This window comes from Plenodomus lingam (assembly GCF_022343315.1).
Source record: "Plenodomus lingam strain CAN1 chromosome Unknown contig_1, whole genome shotgun sequence".
In the NCBI taxonomy this organism is placed as follows: Eukaryota; Fungi; Ascomycota; class Dothideomycetes; order Pleosporales; family Leptosphaeriaceae; genus Plenodomus; species Plenodomus lingam.
In genome coordinates this window covers 281,147-306,233 of record NW_027093927.1, presented here as the reverse complement: position 1 = coordinate 306,233, position 25,087 = coordinate 281,147, and the positions used below count along the sequence as shown (strand labels likewise).

The following is a 25,087-nucleotide window of genomic DNA, read 5'->3' as shown; positions in this document are numbered from 1 at the left end:
AGGCGGAGGAGGGGTGTGGTTTGGAGGAAGGGTGCGCGGTGCGGCTCTCAGAGCTCGCTGCTGCTGTTTGGTAGGAGCGAGAGAAGGGAAGGGGTTGGATCCTCTGCTCTTCTTTGCACCAGAGTTGAAGTTGACGCTGCGGTCGGTCGATGTGACGAGAGAGTGGAGGCTGAGCCGCTGAGCGAGCGCAAAGGCCGTGCACGCCTTCCAAGGTAGAGAGAGAGAGAGAGTAGCAAATGCGGCGGGCAAGGCCAGGTGGGCTCGCCGTCATGCGCCCGAAGAAGATCCGCCCCGCCACAGCCAACGACAGGTATCTAGACTATACATTCTATAACTAGGTATACACTATACCACACATGCATACACACAGATGTATATATATGTGCATAGAGAGAGAGAGAGAGAGAGAGAGAGAGAAAAAGAGTACTCACACCCATCATTCAGTGCACCTACAAAAGTATTACCGTATTAGCCAGAGCGTCTGATCCATGAGATGGATAACTATAGGTTCTGTAGGTATAGCTGATCTTTTGCGACATCATCCAGCCAGGATCGGGTACATGTAAGCCAGAGTGATTCATGATGCTGTCTAGACACTACACACTGTCAAACACGTCGAAACACCTCTTCAAACGTGCAAAGCCTGCCATACCGCTACGCTACCCTTTCAACATGCCTGCTCCACCCAAAAGATGCTGATTGCACCGCCACACTCCACCTACTCACAGTACCTTTTGCTTCCCACCTTCCGCCTCCACCACTCCCTCACCCTCCACCCAGCTGGTTTGCCCATCTGCCTTTCATTGCTTTCTGGCTGCTGTCAAAAGGGCCGGCCCTCGGTCATCGGTCATCGTTCTTCAGAATGCATCAAGGCTGCGCTACATCGAGTGGACCAAGAGCATGCCAGACTAGTCCTTTCTGTCATACTCTAACATTACTGCATGCACAACTTGGAATATAAATGCTTTCCAGGAGACTATCCTTTTGCTATCCTATCAAAAGGCACTGTAGGTAAACAACGTCGCACCCAGCTTACCCCAATACACCAACAGCCTCAACCAGCCTCCTCCCCTGACATGTCGCCATAATCGTCACACTTTGGTATTTCCATCCCCATCCCATCGCTCCCCCATATTTATTTTTTCACCGATGGCCGGGCAGATTCCACTCCTTGCTGCGCACCCTCCCATCAGAATCCTCCTCCTCCTCCTCTTCCTCTTCCTCGTCATCTTCCTCTTCTTCGTGCTCACTTTCCTCACTGCTGCTCTCGTCCGACTCATCGTCGCCGTGTCCGGAGAAGAAACGGTCCAAGCGGCCACCATCCTGGCCCCAAAATTCTAGGCCCTCAGGGTCATGATCGTCCGAAAGATCCAATGCCGGGATATCTTCCATAGCTGGGTTGAGATCATTTCGAAAACGTGCCAGCGAGGATGTAAATCGCTCCAAGACGTACTGGGGGAGAGAGGGTTCTCTAACGGTCGTGCCGTCCGTCGCTCGACGCTCACGACCATCATCACCGCCCAAATCGATAAAAGGAACGTTCTCGGCCCGGATGTCTCCAGTCGGGTTCAGATAGGCATCAAATGATCTACGAAGTCGCTCCACCATTTGCTGTGCTGCATCTGGCATCTGCGGAAACGGAGGTAGGTTGCGTAGTGGTGGGAATGGTGGGAGCGAGGGAAACTGCGGCATTCGAGGTCTTCGCGGCATCTGGAACGGAAAAGAAGGTAATTGTCCGGGTAGCCAAGTTTCTTCTGGTTCATCTGGGGTAAAGTAATACCTGGGAGAACGTAGCGGCGCTTGAGAGGACGGAGAACCTGTGTTGGCTGCAGCCCGAGGCGGTGAGCCGACTTCAGTGTCTGCCTCTAGTAACGCATTGGCGGCTTCTTCGCTCTCGGGGCCGTTGAGAATACGAAGCTCGTTGGTATTGTACGAGTCGCAAGATCCGCATTGGTTACCCAACCAGTGATACTTGACTGAAGACTTGGCCGAACAATCATTGCACTTGACCACCGCCCGAGTGTGTTCGAATTGCTCAGGCATTGGCTGACTCTCAATCGCCTGGGTCAACTTCCGCCATTGCAAATCCATGTTGACGGCACTTTTGGCGCATAACGGACATTTGTAGGCAGTCTGCATGTATAGGCCGTAGCAGCCCTTGTGCAGGTAATGTCCACAGGGCATAGATACGACAGGTATGGACGAGGTGAATAAATAGTCGCCACAGATTGGGCAGTTTGAATCCGTGGCCCGTGGGAGGCATTTGTGGGAGGTGGCGTGAGAGATGGAAATGCAGACATTGCAATTCTACATCAGTGTCAGTGCTTGCTTGTCACATGTCGAAGACGACCATACCTTGCAATGATAGAAGTCTTTCCCCAGGCCCTCCCCTCTTCTGCAAATTCCGCAATCGGGGCAGTGGTAAATCTTCTTCCGGCTATCGTTGTCCCAGAGCTTGCAGATGTCGCAATAGTAGCACGCTGCCGCTATCTCACAGCTTTTGCAGTACTCGGATGCTTCTTGAGGTGTCCCACATGCCATGCACAACATATTCTGCGTCCTCTTGCGGTTCAGGTTATGGTCCTCGACTGCGTCATGGCAATGCCGACACGTGTACCAGTGCTTACATTGGTAACATTGCACCTTCACGTTCCGCTTGTAGTGCTGGCAGCCTAGGACCATCTCTCCTTCTGCCACTTCGTCCTCATCTTCGTCGCCGTGGTCGGCGCTGTGTTGAGTGTTGGGTCGATAGGTTGGATTGCTGTCGCCTTCACGAAGGCTGTACGGATTCTCGGGGTCCACATCAGATGCGGACGAGTATGGCGAGGAGGTGTGGATTTCAGAGAAGACGGATGCTCCGCCATCAGTCGGTGTCACGGGGCGGTCGTTTGATACGAAACTGCTTGGAGATGTCGGCCGCATGATGCGGTATCGCTCCGTCATCAGACCATGGATCAAGCGAGCTCGCTCTTGATCACTGACTTGGAGGTCTCTGATTTCGTGGATGCGCGTGCGGAGATGGGCCATGCCATCGTCTGCGGGTAGGGATTCAGACATGACGGCCGTGACGCCCACATGCTGGCCGTCGGATGTTGGCCTTGTTGAGCCGTGGATCGAGGATGTTGCAGGGCCACTCAGGAGCGAAGGGTCCACGTCCACGCGACGAGGCTGATGGGCGGATGTGTGCAATGGGTTTGAAGACATATCAACGGGGATGCTTCGTGGTTCCGTGAGCGCTGGATTCGGCAGAACGTCATCGCCCTCTTCTTCATCCACCACCACATCGCCCGCTCGCCGGCTGAAGGATGAATCGTCTCGAACTTCGTCTATCCAAGCTGATGATCTGGCATCTGTGCTTCCAGACCTTTCGCCATCTTCGGTCGTGGGAGAGGCGGCCTCCCCACCACCGGTCGGATGGTTATCTGGTGATGGCTGGCTTGCGGAGTCGTGACTGTCACATGCTAGAGGTTGCGCGTCGTCATGGCTCGCTTCGGCAGGCCAGACACCAGAAAATCGCCGTGCATGGCGGACCACAGGGTCAATAATAAAAGAAGAGAAGATGCTCATTGGATCATGGTGTATCACAGGGAGTGGAGTGTAGTGAAGAAGAAGAAGGAGTTTCCTCTCGCACGCCGAAACAAGGCCCACGGCGCAGCGGTACCAGAGTACTCCTACCCTCTGTGGCTGGAGCCATCACATGGCTTGTATACGCCACAACTTGCCACTGGGAACTTTGGGATTGAACAACGCTCGCGGACAGAGTGGTACCGTCTACGGCCCGACCGTCACCGTCAATGAGTGGTTGTGGCATGTGCTTGTAAGAGCGGGCTGAGATGCGGCCCACTTTGTCCGCTTTCAGTCTTTAGGTACCTAGGTACCTAGGGTACGGCGGTACGGGTGGCTGGCACTTTGGCACACTTGGAACCTCTCAGGCTCTCACACATCGACCACCGTCATAGTAGTCATAGCTCATGTTCCTTTTACAATCAATCATGCGTATGCTTGCCGAAGTACATGTACCCATACCGACCAAAGACTTGAGGGGATGGCGTCTGCGGCTTGAGTTCCTGTCGCCACTATGACATGCTTTTCAATTAACATCACAACAGTTATCTCATCGAACATGTCTCGGCTACGCTTCTTTTTAAAAGCACATGGGAAACAAAAGTGCTCGATTGAATGTAGCTCGCCTTCACCACGCTGATTTTGCCTCTGACACCGCTCTGGAACATGCACCTGCTGTGTAGGAAATCAATCTAGCAAGCAGAGAAATCATTAAGCAAAGAAGAAGAGCCGTTCTCAAAAGGACGACCTTCAACTAGCTTTAAGTAGTCTGTGCTTGCAACACATGTGAAATCGGGCACTCATTTTTGCCCGAACCATGGTTCAGTCTTCACGCCACGTCCCTCCACTTCGTCACCCTGCGAGTCTTGCACCAGGGTCAATTCCTTTCCTTTAGCCGTTCCTTTAGGGACTTCCCTAGAGCTGGCGGTTCCAGACGAGGAGCTTTGCACCCTGTAGCATATGGTGATATGAATGATAAAAGATGTGAAATGAGCCTAGTCCGAACTCGTCGGTTGCATCGTATACCACCATTGAAAGATTTTCATTCTCTTCGTGTAGGTATACGCAGTCTTCATTAGCGGTCTAGGTACCTGGACAGACAATCATGCTCGCACGGCAAGACGTGACTTTGCTCCTCTGATTCAAGTCAACCGAATATTCTCCTGCTGTCATGGACACCTTCGGCTTCACCTTCCTATCACAGCAACATCATATCCGGTTAAATTACGGTGTAGTGCATGAGGGTGGCAGAAGGCGTCAAGTAGTATGCGTTATGCGGTGTTGTTTCAATGGATGGAGGGCTTCGAATCATCGCGGAGGCTATTGCGACAACCACATTTTGAGATGCTGTAATCAATGCTTTTTGCCATCTCTTGCTCAATGGAGGAATTTTGTTGTTACGCAAGGACTTGACTAAGAGCACAAGGTTAGTTTCCGACTCATGATTTGCGCCGTCACTCACACTATGGATGGAGGAAATTGCGCAGGCTTTCCGGACAACCATGTTTCGACGACTACAATCAACACATTTTGCTGCAAGATACTAATTCCGGTATACTTGCGGGGAGTAAAGACTTTGATCGTGCATGACGTATTGCTGTATTAATCACTACCGGTACTCTGAGTCAGGTAGTGTTCAGAACAGAGATGCAAATCAAGTCTCATGAAACCTATACTTGTCATTTCAGAAGTACTCTTCTTCCAGGGCATTAGATATTTTTGAGCTATTCACATTCCCAAAATTTGTCGATATCACCTTTCCACTAGACTTGAACATGTCGCGTGTGTACTGCAGCCATATCTACAAACTCAATTTAAGAAACCGATCAATGAATATGCGATTATATGTCTTCCATGTAGCCTCTGAATGACCGTTTCAGGGGGGCCGGGGGTAACGTGATCCACCACCGAGCGCCCACCCCCACCGAGCGCCCACTAACACCAAAATCACCAAATTTTTAACACTAAATTTCTTAATAACTATAGCACCTATTAATAACATGCTTATAGTAATTAAATCCTTAACTCTTAGAGAAGATTTTATATACTTAGAAATAGTAGAAAAGTATAGTTACTTATAGTTAACCTTATCTAAATACTACTAGAAAATTTAGTAGGTATATACTACTACTTTATTAAATAATTAAATACTTAATACTATATAAGAAAGTAAGCTTATAAAGTATATTAAAGAGCTTTATAAGTAAAGATTACCCCCTATATAAACTATTATTTAAAATTTTATAACTAAAATATTAAGGAATCTAGTAGGTAAAAATTAGGTATAGTACTTTATTAACTATTATAATTTTAATCTTATCTCCTATTAGGCTACTAGGCTTAATTATAACTACTTTAAAGCTAATTCTACCTTTAAGTATAGCTTATACTTTAAGCTTTTATACTAAAAAATAAAGTAATATAATATTAAAAGTTAGTATATTTATAATATAAATAAAAAGGGTTTTCTTATTAAAGTACTATTAAAAACTAAATATATATTTAATAAAAGTACTTATAAGTAAAGAAAGATTAGAGCTATACTTTAAGATAGTAATAGGGAGTAGATTACTACTATAGCTTATATATACGCTAATAGTACTACACTTACTTTTACCCTTATTTATTAGTCTTAATCTAGAGCTCTATAAGATACCTAGTTATAAGATTTTAACCTATTATAATACTAAACTTTCTTTATAGGATTACTAAGTAGGTAGATAAGCTATACCTTAGGGGTATCCTAGCTTAAGAAGGTATTTAATTATAAGATAAAAGCTAAAGCTTATACTTTATACTAGCTCCTTATTCTTAATAGCTATAGATTTTATATAATAATAGAGATTATTAAGTACTATAATAAATATAAGATCCTACTTATAATATATCCCCCTTATAGTACTTATACCCTTTAGCTACTTAATATTATAGTATTTACTCTCTTTATAGCTTTATATAAAGCTTAACTATCTAGTTTTCTAGATAGCTCCTAAGGGCTTATAAGTATTACTAAGAAGGATTTCTACTAGTTATTTAATACTATATAAAGTAATACCTTTAAGGAAAAGCTAATATTAATAGCTTTTAAAGTAATATGTAACAAGGTAGGCGCCCTGCCTGTGAAATGAATACTACGTCATCTCCCCTGCCTGTACCACTTGGCCATGGTCCAAAAGGTACGCACGAGAATACTTAAGCTAAGTAATCCTCGCATAGTATAATATATATATCTTAACAGATAATAGTGCTAGACCCTAGCGCTAACCCATGAACCTTGTTCAAGTCTAGCCTAGGCATCTAGTAAGCGCTAGCTATTTTAGCCTAGCCTTGTTACATAATAGGTATTTTACTACTTAACCCTAATATTATCCTTTTAAGGTTTAAAGCACCTATAAATAATAATAACTAGCCTTCTTTAAGTAATAGTATAACCTTAATATTAAGTATAAGTAATTAAAGAAAGATAGAGTAGTTACTCTATAATACTATAATTAATATCTATAATAAATAGTTAAAGAAGCTTAGCTAGATAATCTATACTATATTAGTAAGAAATACTCTACTTAACTATAAAAATAAATACCTAAGGGCTACCCTAGCTAATAAGAAGAAGTATAGGAAGTATAGTAAACCTCTATTATTACTTCCTAATAATAATTATAGTAGTAGTACCTAATTTATTTTACTATTAAAGGTAGAGTAAGTATTTAAGCTTTAGAAGTAAAAGAACCTTAAATAATAGGAGCTATAATACTAAAAAAGTAAGGTAATTAAGCTTTATAAGTAATAGAAGCTTACTAAAGCTTAACTTATAAAAAAGTATTACCTAAATTAAGTAATTACTAAGAAGAAGTAAGAGAAGAAAACTACTTAAAAAGCTACTATATATAATAAGTAGAAAACTACTAAGTAACTAAAAAAGTAACTCTAAAATAATATTAAAATATCCTAAATAGGTAAAAGGTAAATCCTTAAGCCTCCTACTATTATACTAGCTAAGGTAGTTAATAAGGAGCTAGTAGAAGAGGATATAGTAGTAGAGGCAACTTTATAGCGTAGGCGCCTAATTAGACCCCCTAAAAAGCTACTTATATAATCTAAAATATTTAATCTACTCTAATAGATCTAATAATTATAACTCTAAAAAATCTTATAATAATAGCTATTATAGGTGGCGCAATATCCTTATTTAGTGGGTGGTGGATTTTGGTGTTAGTGGGCGCTCGGTGGGGGTGGGCGCTCGGTGGTGGATCACGTTATCACGCAATCAACACGTGATTTGGTCTGGCCTGAACTGCCTCCCCAGTGATACTGCACTTGCTGCACTTTGAATTTCCTACCACTCAGATCTAGAACGATGGAAATTCACACTATGAAGCTTGCAGCAAGATTCTGTGGTTACTGTAAAGCTCCACGCTAGGATTTTGAGCCATGTTCTCATTACCGACACGCGCTTTTAGTCCAGCCCTTGTCATAGTCACTACGCAGTCAATAACGCTAGCCGATGCAGTTCGCTGTGTTATAAACCATGTGAAAGTCGGAAACCATGGTACAGGGCTTGAAGAAGTTGCAATTTTTGTGTTAGGCGACCACAGTTTCATTGACAGTGATCAATAGTTCTTGGTCAAGATCCCGATAAAATGAAAAGAAATTAACCCATCGAGTATCTTTATCAGGGACTAAATATCAGCTGAATAGAACCAGAGGTTGTGCAGGTAATCGAGACACTGTTTACATTATGCCAATGTCGAGTTTGGCAAGGCAACAGTCGTCTAAATTACCATAGCCAGCAACGATAAGTATTTGAAAGGGTTCAGATTCGCAAACGGTCCTGTACATCTCTTATAACACATACAATGTTTCTACACTCTTTTTACTGGTTCAGTGTCTTATGAAATCTTTAACGCTTCCCCAGATTTCATGTTGCACACAGCGAGATGTACTACAGCAAGGACTGGAGAACATAGTTTCCTACGTGCACTTGCAGGTGTTCCCACGTATTGACCAGAGGAAATTGAGTACTCAAGGGTGATATTTAATGATCTCTAGTGAGAATAATAAGAAGGACCATGACTTAGCAACACAGCAAGCCCGAAAGATACTTGTCAATTCTGTCTATCAGAAAGTGTTTTTTTTCACAGCACCTGGTTAATCCTATATACGAACAATAGCAGCATACTCGCATCAAAACGCCGCGCTGGCTTGAAGTTGAAGTTGAGACTTCATCCCTATCTTGTCGGCCAACTGCATAACAATACACATAGCCCCCTCTGTCACCGATCTATTCACACACTATGTCGTACTATGCCCCCACCAGGAAATGAAAACAGGAAAAAAAAACCTCTATTTATTCGCCCGGCTTTCATCTTGAATCATCGGATTGGTTCCCTTTGGATACTTTGAATCGCTCTCCAACAACTCATCCGGTTTATCTGCAAACACCTCGTTAAGCCTGATCCCAAACGCAAACAAATCGCCACAGGACTGTTCGTCGGAACGTAACTTACCATGTCTAGCATAAAGCTGATAGTCCTCATCCGCATACTTGCCTACATGCCCACTCTCCACATCCTTCCTCGTAAGTGTAAGTTTGGACTTGGGAAGACCCATGGAACCCAAGTAAGCGACTGAGTTTTTCCACTCATTTTCCTTGCGCGACTTGGACCAGTTGAGTTCTTCCGCCATAATGTCGATGACAGTAGGAAGAGATTCGAGGGCAGCTTGTGCGTTAAGGAACGCAAGACGCATACGACGGGCAATCACATCTGTAGCCGTCTGTGCGTACTCGTGACGTACGCAGTACCTCACCTCGCCATCAATGTAGGGGTAGAGCTGTGAAATCTTCTTGCCGCGAACAGGGAACCGGGCATTTGTTGGTGCGGAGAGCGCGGCAACTGTCCACGCACGGTCGCCGTAGGCCTGGCAGAGGTATTTGGCCACATCAGTTTCGAGGCCATAATGTTGAACGAGGTTGATGTAGAGGGTTTTCGAGAAGCCATGGGCGCCGACAAGGCGGACGCGATGTGTTTGGCAGCTTCCGTCGAGGGGAAGTTCGTCTTTGACGTGTGTACCGCTAACAAGGGTGGCGTTAGTGATGGACTTGGTTTCCAACCCGAATTCTTTGATTGCCTCATCCACTGTTTCCTCCGCCATTTGGCGATACGTAGTCCACTTGCCGCCGGAACAGGTGAGCAATCCAGAGGGGGACGTCGTGATGAGGTGGTTGCGGACAAGACCTTCAGTCTTGCTAGCCTTGGGGTCGCGGACCAAGGGACGGATACCAGACCATGCAGCCAATACGTCGCCGCGCCTGACGTTGATTTCGGGCTGGAGGTAGCGCTGAACTTCATTGAGAATCCAATTGATTTCATCTTCACCAGCGACAGGGTCCTTGGTGATTTCGCAGCCAGTGTCTGTGGTGCCTGCGATTGTGTTCCCTTGCCAGGGTAGGAAGAAGATGACACGCCCATCAGAAGTATTGGGGTCAATGAGTCCCATGTTGGCGGGGCTGTAGTATCCAGGGAGAATGACGTGAACACCAGAGCTGGGTGCGACAATTTCTTCAACCTTTTGGTCGTCCATTTTCCGAATGGAGTCTGTGAAAGGTCCAGTGGCGTTGATGATGCCCTTGGCCCGGATGTTGAACTCCTCGGACTTCTTGCCATCCAGTTCGGGTATGCAGTCCCTAACGCGTGCACCGCAGAGCTTACCGTTAGCATCCTTTTCCAGGCCAGTGACCTCGACATGGCTGACGACAGTTGCGCCGTACAATGCGGCTGTCATGGCAAGGGACACGTTCATGCGGGAATCGTTGTGTGCACCATCTGCTCTTAGTCAGCCTCCCATTGTGACGCAACTTTCTCCACCACTCACCGTAGTATACCAAAGCTCCAAGCAGACCTTCCTTCTTCAGCATGGGAAATGCATCTAGAGCCTTGCTCTTGGTCAAGAAGTATGAGCTCTCAATGTTTTCCTTGCCAGCGAGCAAGTCGTAAAACTTTGTGCCCGCCCAGAAATAGGGGGCTTGCCACCACTTCTGAAGCGGAATCATAATTGGTAGCCATTGTGAGAGATGGGGTGCGGTGTCCAGGAAGTAACGACGTTCGCGAAGCGCCTCGACGACAAGGGCGTATCTGCAATCAATAACTTAGCACCCCTGACACATCTGGCCACATGCTGACGGCTTTCGAGGATACTGACTGGTTATAGTCCAAGTTCCACACGGCCTTCTCGAGGTATCGTACTCCTCCGTGCACCAACTTGGTACTCTTGCTGCTAGTACCGCTGCTGAAGTCATCACGCTCAACCAGAGCGACCTTTAGACCTCGTGTGGCAGCATCAAGCGCAATACCTGTCCCTGTAGCGCCACCACCAATCACCAACAAATCATAAGGCTCACTCTCTGGCTTCTCCGCTGCCTCTTCCACAGAGCTGCCACCAAATAGCCGCCTGGACTTTTCTGAGATTTTGCCCACGATCCCCGCGCTGCGCTTCAAGTCGGCAATCTGCTCGTCGCGACTCTTTGCAACAGGGAACTTTGGTGGGCGGAAGACGCCACCCTCGCCATAGGTGGGAGGAGGGACGGCAGCGGCTTCGGTGCCGGGGATATCGCGAGGACGTAATGTGACGTATAGTGCTGAGACACCCAGTGCGCCCGCACCAGCCGTGTAAAGCAGCGGCTTGATGAAGCGACTTCCTCGTCGGGCAGCCATGATGACCTAGGATCTATGTCTTGAGAAGGGGAGGGGAGGAAGGATTGACGGTCGGACCGTCGTAGATATACTCTAGCAAGTCTTTCGTTTCCAGTTGAAGGAGAGTAAGAGTGGCGTAAATGTACAGGGAAGATGGATTTTGAAGGAAATAGTGCTCAATGCATCTGCTGAGGCTCAAGCCTGAGAAGCCAGCAGCCTCCAAGTTAGTCCAACTGAACGGCCGCGCAACGGACAACGGAGAATTTCCTGAGAGAGTGCTGCCTACCTCGAAAACCGGTTACAACAACATGTTGCGCGTCGCGCTGGTGCAAAGTGATTTATCCGGAGTGCTATGTGAAGAGAGAGTGTTGGGGGGTGGAACAGTGGAGCGCCAAAGTCTGAAGGGAAGATGGCTCTTAGAATGACGAAAGGTAGTGCTGCCCATGTGGGTTTCGCGGCTCTGCTGCTCCACCCTCGGTTTGCGGACGACATTACACCGATTGAGCTGTCATGTCCCGCCCACCAACGCCGTAATAGTGCCATCAACATGTGAGAGCAAAGGGCAGACAAAAGTGGCCGAGGTGGCCAAGGTGATGAAAGGTGCCATTTGATTTGTAGAGCTGCCTCTGGGTGTGTCTTTTATGTTACGGCCGCGCAGTTGAGCTGCTTTGCAAATTGCGACTTTTCTCGACACTGAGGAAAATCAACTTCACGACGATCCGTAGGTGGCATTGGTCGAGGAAGCGCTTGACCGGTTCGGGCGATGGACCCCCACTATTTCTTGGCCTTGGCGACCGGAGTCGGCACGTCCACCCCCCCGCACACGTTAGTAGACAGCACTCCTGTCGCTGGGACCATGGTACTACTACATGTACTAGTAGAGTAAGGCATGTACTCCAAGGGAAGTTGGGATCGTCTCTGCAAAAGTCAAGGTAAGGGTGAGAAAAAGAAAGAAGAAATAATACAGTTTGCACAGTAGAGTAAGGATGCGGAACTCTGTAGTATTGTAAACAACCAAAAATGCCAGTACTTCACCCCCGTTGTTGTTATTGCTGCTCCGTCATGGATACAAGGAGAAAGCTCAGCCGTGATATCGGTAGGCTGCATAGATGCCAAAAAAAAAGACATGCCACCTCTATCCTTCTCATCACCAGCTTTGTAAACGTTGTCGCTATCGCCTCACATTCATCGCTATAGCCTCACATTCGCCCCAATCTGGCCGCCCTTGAACCAGATGCTCTCTCGCCACTCCCCAATCCTAATCCCCACATGTGCAAATGCACTCAGCTTCAACTTGCCCCCCAACGCCTGCTTGATCGCTCCGTATCCTACGGATCCCAAAGACCACTCCACCGGCAGTCGGGGTGTCTCACTTAATCCAGGGGGGACGGCAAATGGCAATTCGTACAGTATCTTTCCAGAGGGCTGACCGTCGTAGTAAGCCGTGGCGTTGAGTCTAGTGATGTACAAGGTGGTTGCGGAGAAGGGGGAGGCCAGGGTGAAGATGGCTGTCGAAGTGATGAGGTGCATCGTTGCATCATGGATGAAGTGGGATTTTCCGTCGTCTTCTGGCTCCGACGGCTCATCTGGGTCATCCGAGGGTGCTTTGGGCGTGGAGAGATGAGGGGCTGGGAGGGTGACAGGGAAATGGGAGAGGAGGTTTCCTAGGCCAGGCTGGGCGGGTATGGTCCCATTGTGGGCTTGAAGGGTCACGGACGTGTTGAAACCTGACAAGACATGTTAGTATGGCTTCCTCACCCACAGTGAGCATGAAATGGCGTAGGTACCCGAAACGTATTGTGAGAGTAGCTCTGCGCCCACTTGCTTGCCCTTTGCGCCTCCGTTGGTCATGGGATCCCAGACAGCTGACACCAACAGATTGGTATTGTTCTCAGGATGAATCTCGATATCCCTCGCAGTAGCATGTCCGATATGTGTTTCATTGACCAATATATTAATGTCGAAATAGGGCACTGTCGCCGAATAATTCGTAGGATTCGTCAGATTCACATAGGCTTGCAGCGTGATCGAAGTCGGCGACGTGTCCACAATGGATAGGTTTCCGATTCCGAGATTCAATCCGCTGAGCTTGCTTCCACTATCGTCGCCTTTGTCGCCTTTGCCACCGCCCCGAATTGCTGCATGGCAGAGATTAGCAGTTGTGTTGCATGGTGGACGAACATGGACCACGAACTGGTTACGAACGTTTGACTGGTACGACCCCCTGTGCGGGAATGTCTCGTACGGCGAGTTTACCCATGGGAGTCTCTATCCCCACACTGACAGCAGCCTTGATATCCATAAACACGGGCTTGCCACCAAAGAGCAGAGCCTGTACCACTTGGCTGAACAGGTCGTCATCGAGGATATCGATGGGTGCCTCTCTAATGTCCGATTCAACAAGCAAGAGAGGGCCCTCTGAACCTTGACCTTCTATTCTTGTCGAGTTGGCCTTTTGCCATTTGTCCAAATTTAGCTTTCCAAGCAGCTTCTTGTGGTAGAAGATGTCCGCATCCGCTTTGACCTGGTTGACATGGAGCGGAAAATTCATCTCGTGTGGCAGCCCAATATCTACCTTGACGATGGCAGAAATCTTGGGCGAAGCGTCTGGAGTTCCTGGCTCAGCCCACGGACTCGGCAGAGAGAAGTGCACTTGGGCGAGCGAGAAGTTCTTAATCAGGTTACCCATATCGCGGCCGGCAAAGGGCACGGGAAGGGTGATGTCCTGTAGCAAGTCGCGAGCCCAAGCGGGTGTCGCTGGATCAGGAAACTTGCAGCAGTTTATGTAGATGGTCGCATCCTCGCCCTTGACATAGTCGCCCAGAAAGGCGTCCAGTGGAGACTTGGCCGAGTTGGGACAAACCTCAGTCAAGGGCTCCGAAAGCTTCTCCACGTTGCCCGTCACGTCGATGTGGACCGGCAATCTTGGTCTCACTCTCAATTCGCCCGTCTCGGCTGTTCCCACCATGATGTGTTTGTCCGATGGAGCGCATCCATCAATGAGCACGTCGACGGCGACAGGTGGAAGGGTGATTTGGAGGGGAAAGTCGTTTGTGACGACGAGCGAGGCATCGGCGCCCAAGCCTTTCCGGCCGTGCTTGGCCTCGCGCAAGTTCAACTTTGTGATGTTGTAATGCGGCAGGGTTGGCACATCAGCTCCTTGGAAGACCATAGACCGCTCTACCATCTGCCTGCCAATGTTGATGAGGCCGGACCTGAGGGGAACGGTAGCTTTGCCCTTGACCTTGATCTCGTGTAGTCGGCCATGAATCCAGTCGTGGGCAACATTGCGAATCCCCTCAGGCGAGCCGGGTTGCAGCGTGGCAACGAAAGTAACATGGGTCGTGTGTCCGTTTCGGATGCTGACCTTGAGGCCCGGCACCTGGACGGTGCTCACGAGCACATTGCTGTACTCTGGAAGCCGAATATCGACATCGGTTGGCCCGCTCTCGACCTCTCTGGCTATCCATGTTCCGAAGCGGCCCAGATTGCGCACACTCTTCCTCTGCACTCTTGACGCATCCATGCTGAAGTCTCCCTCGACATGGATCTGGGCGCCGTGGTCTGTCAAGCCGTCCAGCGACAGCTTGGTGGGCTGGAAGTCGGCGGCCTGCATGGCGTATTCCTCGATCCCCTCTGTGGCCAGGAATCCGAGCAGGATGGCTATGACAAGCAGACACAGCATGACGAGTGCGAGCAGGCTCGGCCACCGCCTCTTCCACAGCGGGGCCTTGCTGCCGCTCCCAGACGAGCCGCTCAGGGTGCGCAACAACGAGCGGGCGGCGGGTGTGTGCTGCTCGGTGTCTGACTCGCCATGGTCACTTCGGTCATCTTGGGCAAGCAGCGGCGTCTGCTCTGTCGTCCGGCTTGACTGGTGGGAACGCGATGAGGGCGAGGGCGAGGAGCGCGTGGATGGGTGGGAGGCGGGTTGCGAACTAGGGGTGCGGGTTGAGCCCCACGTTGCCTCAGGCGTCTCCATGGTAGTGTGTAGGAGGTGTAGGAGGTGAGATGTGAGTTGTGAGTTGTGAATTTATGAATTGTGGGGTGGGGGGAACGGAGGGGAGGACAACGGGGAACGGGAAGCTAGGCGGGCGATGGAAGCAGTTCAGGGCGTCATGCGTTGCCGCGAGATGGCGATGGGGTCGCGCAGTTGAAGGGACATGAGATGAAGTTGAAGTTGCCGTTGCTGTTGCTGTTGGCGGAGTGCATGGGCCGACAAGGGTTTTGTTGGCAAGCCGGCCAGGTGGAGGAGGTGGAGGTGGAGGTGGAGGTGGTCGAGGTACTTGGACAACAGCTGCTGGTGGTTGGCTTCGTCATCTTAGCCTGGGCCTTCCGGGAAAGGCAGGGCAAGGGAGCTCAGACTCAGCTCAGCCTCAGCTCAGACTCAGCTCAGCCACAGCCACCGAGTCATTGAACCCTTCCTTCGCTAGAGTAGCACTAGCTAGGCTAGGTAACTCTAGTCTTTTCTATACCACTGTTTACAACATGTAAGAATACAATACCCGTCCGTCACCGGAGATACTATGTAGCTATAGGCCCGTTATCGGATTTTGGTACATAGACATTCTACGCCTACGTAAAGCCACGAACCGTGAGGGCATGCGCTCCCGATAATTAACAACACCCAGTGTCGACAGGCGAGGAGGTCAATTCGACCACCTGCACCCCCCCCCCCCCAGACTCCAGTCAATTCACACCAATCATACCAATCAATCACACCATGCCCCCACTCCTCCGCCCGTCTATTGCAGCTCTACGAAGCTTGCGCCGATACTCCGCATCCTCGTCCTCGACCTCACCCGCGACGCCGCAAACTTCCCCCTTCGCGCCGCGCCATCTGCTCTCCGTTGCAGACCTCACTCCCGCCGAGCTCACCAGCCTCGTGCGAAATGCTGCCTCGCACAAAACAGCCATCAAGTCGACGGGCGAGGTGCCCCACACCCTGCGCGGCGCTCTCGCAGGCAAGACGGTCGCCATGACCTTCAGCAAGCGGAGTACGCGCACCCGTGTATCGACTGAAGGCGCCATTGCCGCAATGGGCGGTTCTCCCATGTTCCTGGGCAAAGATGACATTCAATTAGGTGTACTGGTCCCCCTCCCCTCCCCCGCAATTACCCCAGTCCTCTTTTGTGGTTCGATCCTGCTACCTAACCCCCTACTGCGACTGACAAAGGCCCAGGTCAACGAATCTCTCTATGACACCTCCCTCGTCCTTTCTAGCATGACGGCCGCCATTGTCGCCCGCGTTGGCCCCCATTCCGACGTTGCTGACCTGGCCAAACACTCGGCCGTGCCTGTCATCAATGCCCTCTCCGACCTCTATCACCCCCTCCAAACCATCGCCGACTTCCTCACCATCACCGAGATCAATCCGTCTTCGTCGTCTACCTCGCTTGGTCTAGAAGGCATGAAGATTGCCTGGATAGGTGATGCGAACAATGTGTTGTTTGATCTAGCCATCGGTGCCATGAAGTTGGGCGTGGATATGTCTGTTGCCACCCCAAAAGGCTATGAGATCCCTGCTGCTATGCGCCAAGTCATCAATCACGCTGCATCCACCTCTCCCCGTGCTGGCCGACTGATCGAAACTACAGTGCCAGAAGAAGCGTGCAAAGGTGCCGATATCCTCGTGACAGACACCTGGGTGTCTATGGGTCAAGAAGAGGAATCGGCCAAGCGCCTCAAAGCATTCTCGGGTTTCCAGATCACGTCGGACCTTGCGACGCGCGGAGGTGCCAAGGAAAACTGGTCGTTCATGCACTGTCTACCCCGCCATCCAGAAGAGGTGGCAGATGAGGTCTTCTATGGACCACGCAGTGTCGTCTTCAGAGAGGCAGAAAATAGACTGTGGGCCGCCATTTCGGCCATGGAGGCTTTTGTTGTCAACAAGGGCAAGATTCAATGACTAGACCCATGGTTTGAGTAGACTTCATCCTATCTCCAAAGAGCTCTACTAGGTTCCTAGTCGCCAAAGACTCGCTAACTTGTCTACTTCTTCTCCTTTTGACCTTTGGTCTGTGACTCACTTTCTTCCTCCTCTCTTTCCTTTCCCCTCCCTCTCAAGCCTTCTGGGCCTTGACCCCAGGCGCCGGCTTTCTTGCCCCATGTCATCATGCCCCAAGCATGTGTCCAGCTGAATTTCGGCGGCGCATCCGGGTGCGTTCTGAATGGACTGGCCCCATGCGCAAACATGTCGTCTAAGTCCCTTTCTTTGTCCTTTTTCAGCTCCTCCTTCGACAGAATCTTGACATTGGGAGGTAGTCCTTCTGCTACTGCAGATGAAGCCGCATGGGGTGGAGAACTGGAGCTGATATCGGGAGTGATGCCGCACTCCCAATGCCTCGACTCTATGGGTAGAGGGCGCCACCAATCCGTGTTTGACCCTTCACCCAACCCAGCCCTCTCAGTCACGGTTTCAGAACCATTCCCAGCACGATCCCACCACCTCCCCGAACACATCTCCCAGATTCTACTCTCAGCCCTCTTGACAGCAAACACCTCGTCTTCTCCCGTCAACCCTCTGATATTGGCAAAATCAGGCGCCTTACTTTCCATTCTGGCAGACCGTTCATCCGTGCACGAAGACCCTTCGCGGCGCGTACGATTTGGAGGGTCGTCTTCAAGTGCATCGTCGGAGAGCGATGAACCAGAGCCATAGGATGCGATGTTGGGTCGGAAGGGGGAGTTCAAGTCTTGGTAGATTTCGGAAAAGGTTTCGCTGTGTACTGCGTCTTCAGTCAACGCGTCTGTAAAGGAAGCATCGGTATTCGATGTGGATTTGGGGGGTTCAGGGAAGAATAGATCATCTGGTCCTGTGACGGCGACGACAAGAAGCCGGCATCGTGCCTCGTACATGGCGTCTAGCAAAGTGATGAGTCGTCTTGCCTCATTCTTATTCAAGAAGCCCATAATGGGCACGTCGGTCAGGATAAAGGTATGGTATGTCGAAGTGAGGGTAATGTAATCTGCTGGGCCGAGGGTAGCACCACAGAGCTCTTCAAAGGTAAAAAAGGCAACGTTATTGTACTGAGCGGGGACATGGATAGTACGGCCGTAGACGCGCACCGTAGCAGGCTCCCAGGGGATGGGGTATGAATGCTGAGTGGCACGCTCGACATGAGTGTTGAATGACTCGGCGAACGGGACCATTTCCTCGGCCGTGGTGGGTTGTATCAGGTAGTTCTTTGGTACCGCAATGGTCGAAGAGGGCTCCATTGCATCCGCCGGTTTGGCATCGACAGTCTCGTCTTGCTGAAGAGTGGATAGCGCCATGCTCGGTACTGCCGAGGAAGACGAGATGTTCTCAAATGACGGAGCCTGCACGCTCACGTTTCTAACTGCCTCTTCTCTTTCAATCTTTCGATAATCGCTTTTGCCTTCCATCTCCCAAACCTCACATCTCGCTCGTAGGACTTCTAGAAAGGCGGAGAATTCCCCCAACTGGCCAGCCCCGTCATCCCTTCTGCCTACTGAGTTTTTCCCCATGCTCCAACCCAGTCTACTCAATCTGTTCACGGGACGTGCAAAGTCCATACCCGCAGCTTTGGCTAGCTCTTCGGGCATGCGATTACTAGTGGCGATGAGAACTCCTCCAAGCTGGAAGAACGAAGTCATCAGGTTCGACAGAATCTTAGATGCCGCACGATCAGGTAACTGGAACTCATCCAAAAATAAAATTGGTGACTTCTCGATAAGATCACGTGCAACAAGTAGCAGCGAGTACTCGTCCTGCGCTGGGCCATGCCCAGCTAGTACTGACCGAGACCTACGAAGTTGTTCTAGACGCGAGATCGTATCCAACATGAAGGTATTGAAATGCCATCGCCGCTTCTTGCGATTGGGAAGACATTCCTGGAAAAGGTCGATCAACATGGACTTACCCGTGCCTACTTCGCCGTGAAGCATGAAGCCTTTCGGACTCTGCAGTTGCATAGCCTGTTCATGGTCGGTCAGGACTCTTGTCAGAGCCAACGAGTCCCTTTTCTCTTTTTGGGCCAGTAGCGACGTCCATACACCCTGTCGGCCGAACCGATTGACATGGGGATTCTCAGATGGGGACGGTGAACTATGGCCATCTACCGCTCGACTCAGTTGTTGCAGTCGTTTCGAGTATTCCACGGTCGGCTCATAGTCAATGAGGCGCTCATACAGTTTCTGCAGATGTAAAGCTGCGAGCGAATCAGCGCATGAATATACTCTTGGCACCCACGAAATGGTAGACGTCATGCATACCAAGGCGATGTTGCGCAGGATCGGGGCGGATCTTTTGAGTAGCGACGAGACTGCGATAGAGTACGAGGGGATTTGTGATGGTCACACCGGTTGAAGACATTGAGAAGCACTGATTCGTGAGAACAAAGTTGGAGGTGACTTGAACTCGAAGTTCCCTACATATGGCCGATCGACCTATGAAGTGAACTAGACTCAAATCGGGGCTAGTGTGTTTGATTGGTTGAAGAGGTCTCAATGATCATTCGGACCATGGTACATGTCGAAGAAAGCTAGTTGTATGGAGATAATCTGTATCGCAAAGAAAACCTCAATACAAGATTAATTGAAAGAACGCCAGCTGATGCATCATGTTAATGTGCGAGACAGTTTGACAAATGTTGGTCAGATATTGGTAACACCAGGGTACCAAGTATCAGCGATCCTCTTGACTTCTCGTATGAATTTCCGGCTGGTGATCTGAGTTGACCCAATTCTTTGCTCGACATTGGCAGCAACAGGCGAGTGCTCTGCGGGGTCATAGAATGGATTTCTCCTTTGAATGAAGTCAGTACATAGCTCTCAAGCGTGTCCACTTGTCCAATTGGGGCGTAACTTACAGCAGCATGATATATGCTGTTTGCAAGGCTCGGAAAGCCTGAACGAGTCAACAGTCTGTCGTTTTCCATTATTCAGACGCACTCACTGGTTTCACATCCGCGTCTCGCAGTCCAACAGCCGTCGCTGATTTGCTGTCTAGATTCGTTGCAGGCCTACCCTCCATATCCACAACAATGACGAACTTGACTCCAGTGTTTGTCAACCAGCCGTACATGGCTAATCTCTCGTCGACAGCTTGTATAAGGCCGAAGTCTTGGTCTGCCGTCTTGTGAGGAAGGCGAGCCTCGAAGATGTCGAGACATGATGACAACAGAAACTGGAACTCCAAGGGAGCTCGTTCCTCTGCCGGGAAGAGGGATATATGCAATGGGTTATTCTATGACGGTCGTCAGAAGAAATGTATGGTAGTCAATAGAACATGGATGCAACTCACGTGTTTGCCAATCACCCCTATACACGCGATTGAAGGCACTCTGACGTTGTCAGTGTACACGACGCAGAAGTGTGAGCACTGGCTCTATGGCTCTCACCTGCCTGTCATGGTGTTGCATATCACTTGAAATCAAAAGCGTCGGGGACAAGTGAAGAACACTCAACGCCTCTACCGACTCTTCTACCCCGGACAGGTGATGGTGGGGGGGGGGGTTTAGGGCAACCTTGGAAAGGGCACCGCCTCGGCCAATGAAGGAGCCGTGAAATGGGCGAACTAATCGAGAGGCTTGGCATGCGCCTCCGGAATTACTTGTTACCTACTTACTGTACACTACGCCACGCCTCTGTTCAACTTGCCCGTGACCTCACGATTAGAGTCGCACCCCCGTCCGCCACCCCACGTTCCACCTCTCCACTCCTTTCCTTCCTTCTTCCCCCCTGTCGTTAATTTCACCCTTTGTCTGTCACCAAGAATGCTGTCGACGACAAGGTCTGCGGCCTCAATGGCCCTGCGAGGTTCGTCATGGCCGCCCGGAACGCCAGCTGCCCGCGAAGCTAACTTTTCTGTCCACAGCGAGACCTGCGACCGCACTTATGCCTTTACGCGCCGCTGCCGGAAACCTCGCCTTCCTCTCATCGAGTTCTTCGGACAAGGCAACGGCCTCCAAGTCGCCTGCCATTGTGCCTGGCAATCTGGGCGCACCGCCACCCATGAAGCAGGCGCGGCGGGAAGTGCCATTGCCGAGCCAGGAGGGGAAGAAGGGTGCCATGCAATACGCGCTGTATGTCACACCTCTCCTACCTCTCTCTCTCTCTCTCTCTCCTTGGCTCCCTCGGATTGCGTATAGAAGCAACCTAGGGCTACGAGGACGTCCCATGCTCATGCCTGTGCTCATGTTCGCTAACTCACGGATTAATATAGTACCACACTGGATCAAGTCGCCAACTGGGCGCGTCAGAGTTCACTGTGGCCCATGACGTTTGGTCTCGCGTGCTGCGCCGTCGAGATGATGCATTTGTCCACCCCGCGGTATGACCAGGATCGTCTTGGTATCATTTTCCGTGCCTCCCCGCGACAATCCGATGTAATGATCGTCGCCGGCACCCTCACCAACAAGATGGCTCCGGCACTGCGCCAAGTCTATGACCAGATGCCCGACCCGCGATGGGTCATCTCCATGGGCAGCTGCGCCAACGGGGGAGGATACTACCACTACAGCTACTCGGTCACAAGAGGTTGCGACAGGATCGTACCCGTTGACATTTACGTACCGGGATGTCCCCCAACTGCAGAGGCGCTCATGTACGGCATTTTCCAATTGCAGAAGAAGATGAGGCATACCAAAATCACGAGGATGTGGTACAGAAAGTAAAAGGTGGCATGTGGCTAGCAATCGAATCGGATCCGGGCGTAGAAATCATATCAGGCGGTCATCATACGTACACGCTCTAGACGTATTACAATTCTTGTGCAATTCAATGCTATTGGCAAATCCTATTTACGGGGAAATTCCACATGTGAGGCAACCCATCTAGCTGCCCGCTTACGGATTCTCGATACCACCCATCCCTTCACAATGTACATATTGGTCTCACTTTGTTTCGTCTCTCGCTCTCGCTCTACTTTCCCCGAAAAGGACTATGTTCCCTCGAAACACTTGCACTATGGAACCCCCAATTATCCTCCACTCTCCTCGAGCCCATACCCAACAAACTCGTATGCCATGCATGTTTTTGCTCCTCGGATGTGTGTGGCGACAGCCATGGATGGCTTTGTGAGCCTGATGGTTGCCAACTTGATGAGTTGGACTGGGTCTGTGGTTGGTCTTGGGGCTTCGCTGGTATGGCCGAATCTATCTTCATGGAGGATTGTGTGCCAGTCTGGTCACAGGTCGGTGCCGTCTTGATCGTTGATAGAGAAGAGGTGACGTCAGGGTTAGGCGAGTTGTCCATGGCGTAGACTCGCCACTGTGTCTGCGGCACTCAATACTATTGGTAATATCCTGGGAATCAGACGAAAAAAAGTTTTCTTGTTTCTGTGCGATCAGTGAACAAAACAAAAGAACAAATCTTTCACAAGTGGGCTCATCCCATCCTTATACCGAACCGATCTAATGACCTTCGCGTGAAATCGGATACTACCAAGCACGCGACATCACTCCACAGAACCACTCCGCACACCGGCAACCATGGCTAGTTCCAAGGATTCAAAGTAAATCACCACACTTCTGGCATTTGAGTTGGCACAATACAGCGGGCTCTTCTTCCTAACGAAGTTTGACCAATCAGGCCCTGAAGCCAGATCAGAAGCCAGCCGTCCGATTCGCTTAACTTCTGCCACAACCAACATGCAAAGATGCTGTACTCGTATGATTGTGCCTAGAGGGTAATCTCACGCCACCTGGACAGAGTCTGGACCTCTCTTCTTAAATGCGCCCCGCGCGTGGAGAAAGCAAGTCGTGAAGACAGGTAATTGAGCACTGGGTGTTACGAATAGGAAGGTTGGAAGAACGGAATAGCCCCCGTTTCAAGACTGTGTGCGCATGCTGAACACATGAATGGCTGGGAGGACACAGAGGATGAAGATTGCAACATCCGAAAATATGTAATGGCAGCTGCTAACATACGAGCTAGAGGTATTCCGACTGTCTGAATGCTCAGAGTGAAATGCCTGAGTAGCAATATTCCGTCACTCAATCTGGGGATACAGTGACAAGACTCATACGCTACGCACAAACGCCTTTTGATTCTCCACATTCTTGTAAAAGAACTTGTGGACGCTCCCTCGTGGTGGTAAGTCCAATACACCTCATGCTTTAACCTTCTTAGCCTTCCTGGGCTTTGAGGTGACCTCAGGCTTCGTCTCCTCTATGACCACATCGAGCTTTGCATCCTTCTTAGCCTTCTTACTTTTCAGAGCTGCCTGTAGAGGGACTGCTTCCTCAGCTGTTATCTCGAGAGCAACGTCAGACTTTCGTTTCTTATCTTTCTTGTTCTTCTTGCCCGCGAGGGGTTCGACTGACTCAGGAGCCGCTTCAACTGTGCCGCTGGCCTCGTCCACGGTATTGGGCGTTGCTTTGGCTCCTTTTTTTCCTTTCTTAGTTGTGATCTGCTCCGCAACGGGTGCCTCCTTGAAAAGTTGTTCTTGGACCTTGTCCTCCACATCCGAGGTCGGCTTTGGAACATCCTTGACACTCTTCAACGAAGGGGGAGTGAACTCATAGCCAAGTTCGTCTTTCAGCATTTTAGTTGTTCGCGACCGCTTCATTTTCTCTGCGGCAACCCGCTTCTCCCACTCTGGGCGCTCCGCACCGCGCGCCATGGCGAGACCAACCTTCTTATTGCGAGGGTCAACCTTGAAGCGCTGCCCAGCGCCCTTGAAGAGATCAGGATGAACCTGGTCCGTAGGTAGCAGCTTGCACTTGAGAATGTGGCCGAATAACAGGTAGTTGTCCATGGTTCTCGCAACGATGTCTGCTACCTCCGAGGAGGCGAACTCGACGAAAGCAAAGTGCTTGGAGGCTCCGGTCTTTTTGTTGCGGGAAAGACGCAGGCGATTGACTTTGCCAAACTGGGAGAAGTATTGCTTCATCTGTTTCTCGAAGAAACCTCGAGGTACGCGACTGAAGAGCTTGTTAGTAGATAGTAATAGCGACAAATGTTCAAGGATGTACAAACCCGACGTAGATGACACCAGGCTCGTTTGACTTGGCTGCCTGCTCTGCCTTTGCAATTGCTTTTCGCTGTTTGGCGTTGAGCTTAGGCACGGCGATATCTTCGTCGAAGTTCAGGTCTTCAGAAGGATCGTCTGAATCGTCGTCGCTGCCGAAACCGGCCAGGAGAGCAGCAGTCTGATCGTCCACCTCGCCATCGTCGTCTGCCTCGTCTGCTTCAGTTGCGCCCTCGGCAGCGATTTCGTCTGTCTCTACCTGCTTGCCGTCCCTGTATTTCTTTGATTTTGTCTTGGAAACAGTGAGATGTGCAGGCGCCTCATCCTCATCGACAGGACCGAACCCAGCTTGCTTTCCTTTCTTCGTCTTTTTCGTCTTTTCTTTGGACTTCTCTTCCACTGTAGAGAATTCTGTCTTGGTGACAGCGAGCGCGGGCGCCTTGCCAGTCGTGTCTTTGGCGTCTTTGGCAGCTTTGCCCTTCTTTGCTTTGGTCTGGGCAGTAGCTTCGGGTACAGGTGCGGGCGCAGCATTAACCTCAACGTCAACGTCAACGTCAACGTCCATGAAGTCAGCTGCTTGCTTGCGCGCAGACTTGGCCTTGGTCGTCTTAGTCTCAACAGGCGTCAAAACTGCGGGGGACCCCTTTGAGGCTTTGACGGGCTTGGTGGCTACCGTGTCCTCAGATGACTTTTTGGCCTTCTTCGCTTTCGGCGACGAAGCTGGTGCGCCTGTTTTAGCCATGGTTAGAATGGGTACTGGGTCGATGATCGGCTGCAGGCACTTACCCTTGCGCTTCTTGTTGCCCTTGGTGTCTTCGACAGCCATTGAGTATACGCGAAGTTGCCAGTGTGCGTGTAGCTATTGTTGTTGTTATTGTTGTTGTGACTGTGGGCGATGGCG

At 50.1% G+C, this 25,087-nt stretch overlaps 11 protein-coding genes across 11 annotated transcripts; 4 read left to right on the top strand and 7 right to left on the bottom strand.

The window, feature by feature from the left end:
• Positions 1-779: 779 nt before the first annotated feature.
• On the bottom strand, positions 780-3,794 carry IAQ61_000097 (uncharacterized protein). The gene is made up of 2 exons (XM_003835196.2): positions 2,356-3,794; positions 780-2,307 (listed from the first exon to the last, which is right to left on the bottom strand). Exons 1-2 carry the CDS (start codon positions 3,565-3,567, stop codon positions 1,144-1,146), a joined length of 2,376 nt encoding a protein of 791 aa, XP_003835244.2. The 5' UTR covers positions 3,568-3,794; the 3' UTR covers positions 780-1,143.
• Positions 3,795-3,971: 177 nt separating this feature from the next.
• On the top strand, positions 3,972-4,180 carry IAQ61_000096 (uncharacterized protein; the record flags this gene model as incomplete). Its single annotated transcript, XM_066094531.1, has 2 exons — positions 3,972-3,996; positions 4,065-4,180. Coding segments are annotated over 2 exons (141 nt in total), but the record flags the coding sequence as incomplete, so codon positions are not given.
• Positions 4,181-8,907: 4,727 nt separating this feature from the next.
• IAQ61_000095 (uncharacterized protein) lies at positions 8,908-11,276 on the bottom strand (the record flags this gene model as incomplete). Its single annotated transcript, XM_003835194.1, has 3 exons — positions 8,908-10,388; positions 10,438-10,697; positions 10,765-11,276. 3 exons carry the CDS (start codon positions 11,274-11,276, stop codon positions 8,908-8,910), a joined length of 2,253 nt encoding a protein of 750 aa, XP_003835242.1.
• Positions 11,277-11,431: 155 nt separating this feature from the next.
• On the bottom strand, positions 11,432-11,747 carry IAQ61_000094 (uncharacterized protein; the record flags this gene model as incomplete). Its single annotated transcript, XM_066094530.1, has 2 exons — positions 11,432-11,456; positions 11,542-11,747. The coding sequence occupies 2 exons, from the start codon at positions 11,745-11,747 to the stop codon at positions 11,432-11,434; spliced, it is 231 nt and encodes a 76-aa protein (XP_065955383.1).
• A 699-nt stretch (positions 11,748-12,446) lies between these two features.
• On the bottom strand, positions 12,447-15,234 carry IAQ61_000093 (uncharacterized protein; the record flags this gene model as incomplete). Its single annotated transcript, XM_003835193.2, has 3 exons — positions 12,447-12,982; positions 13,043-13,393; positions 13,461-15,234. 3 exons carry the CDS (start codon positions 15,232-15,234, stop codon positions 12,447-12,449), a joined length of 2,661 nt encoding a protein of 886 aa, XP_003835241.2.
• A 186-nt stretch (positions 15,235-15,420) lies between these two features.
• On the top strand, positions 15,421-15,669 carry IAQ61_000092 (uncharacterized protein; the record flags this gene model as incomplete). Its single annotated transcript, XM_066094529.1, has 1 exon — positions 15,421-15,669. The coding sequence occupies one exon, from the start codon at positions 15,421-15,423 to the stop codon at positions 15,667-15,669; it is 249 nt and encodes an 82-aa protein (XP_065955382.1).
• A 306-nt stretch (positions 15,670-15,975) lies between these two features.
• IAQ61_000091 (uncharacterized protein) lies at positions 15,976-17,160 on the top strand (the record flags this gene model as incomplete). The annotated part of the gene is made up of 2 exons (XM_066094528.1): positions 15,976-16,344; positions 16,435-17,160. The coding sequence occupies 2 exons, from the start codon at positions 15,976-15,978 to the stop codon at positions 17,158-17,160; spliced, it is 1,095 nt and encodes a 364-aa protein (XP_065955381.1).
• An 83-nt stretch (positions 17,161-17,243) lies between these two features.
• IAQ61_000090 (uncharacterized protein) lies at positions 17,244-19,481 on the bottom strand (the record flags this gene model as incomplete). The annotated part of the gene is made up of 1 exon (XM_003835191.2): positions 17,244-19,481. The coding sequence occupies one exon, from the start codon at positions 19,479-19,481 to the stop codon at positions 17,244-17,246; it is 2,238 nt and encodes a 745-aa protein (XP_003835239.2).
• Positions 19,482-19,868: 387 nt separating this feature from the next.
• Positions 19,869-20,625, bottom strand: IAQ61_000089 (uncharacterized protein; the record flags this gene model as incomplete). Its single annotated transcript, XM_003835190.2, has 5 exons — positions 19,869-20,019; positions 20,084-20,121; positions 20,170-20,460; positions 20,518-20,557; positions 20,615-20,625. 5 exons carry the CDS (start codon positions 20,623-20,625, stop codon positions 19,869-19,871), a joined length of 531 nt encoding a protein of 176 aa, XP_003835238.2.
• Positions 20,626-20,867: 242 nt separating this feature from the next.
• IAQ61_000088 (uncharacterized protein) lies at positions 20,868-21,889 on the top strand (the record flags this gene model as incomplete). Its single annotated transcript, XM_003835189.2, has 3 exons — positions 20,868-21,032; positions 21,091-21,298; positions 21,439-21,889. The coding sequence occupies exons 1-3, from the start codon at positions 20,990-20,992 to the stop codon at positions 21,887-21,889; spliced, it is 702 nt and encodes a 233-aa protein (XP_003835237.1). The 5' UTR covers positions 20,868-20,989.
• A 1,436-nt stretch (positions 21,890-23,325) lies between these two features.
• Positions 23,326-25,012, bottom strand: IAQ61_000087 (uncharacterized protein; the record flags this gene model as incomplete). The annotated part of the gene is made up of 2 exons (XM_066094527.1): positions 23,326-24,108; positions 24,191-25,012. The coding sequence occupies 2 exons, from the start codon at positions 25,010-25,012 to the stop codon at positions 23,326-23,328; spliced, it is 1,605 nt and encodes a 534-aa protein (XP_065955380.1).
• Between the last annotated feature and the right edge of the window lie 75 nt (positions 25,013-25,087).

What these genes read in the sequence shown, in the direction of transcription:
- IAQ61_000097 (XM_003835196.2), bottom strand. Translation starts at nt 3,567, where the DNA reads ATGAGCATCTTCTCTTCTTTTATTATTGACCCTGTGGTCCGCCATGCA. An exon ending in AAGACTTCTATCATTGCAAG is followed by an intron (nt 2,308 to 2,355) that starts GTATGGTCGTCT and finishes ACACTGATGTAG; the next exon opens with AATTGCAATGTCTGCATTTC.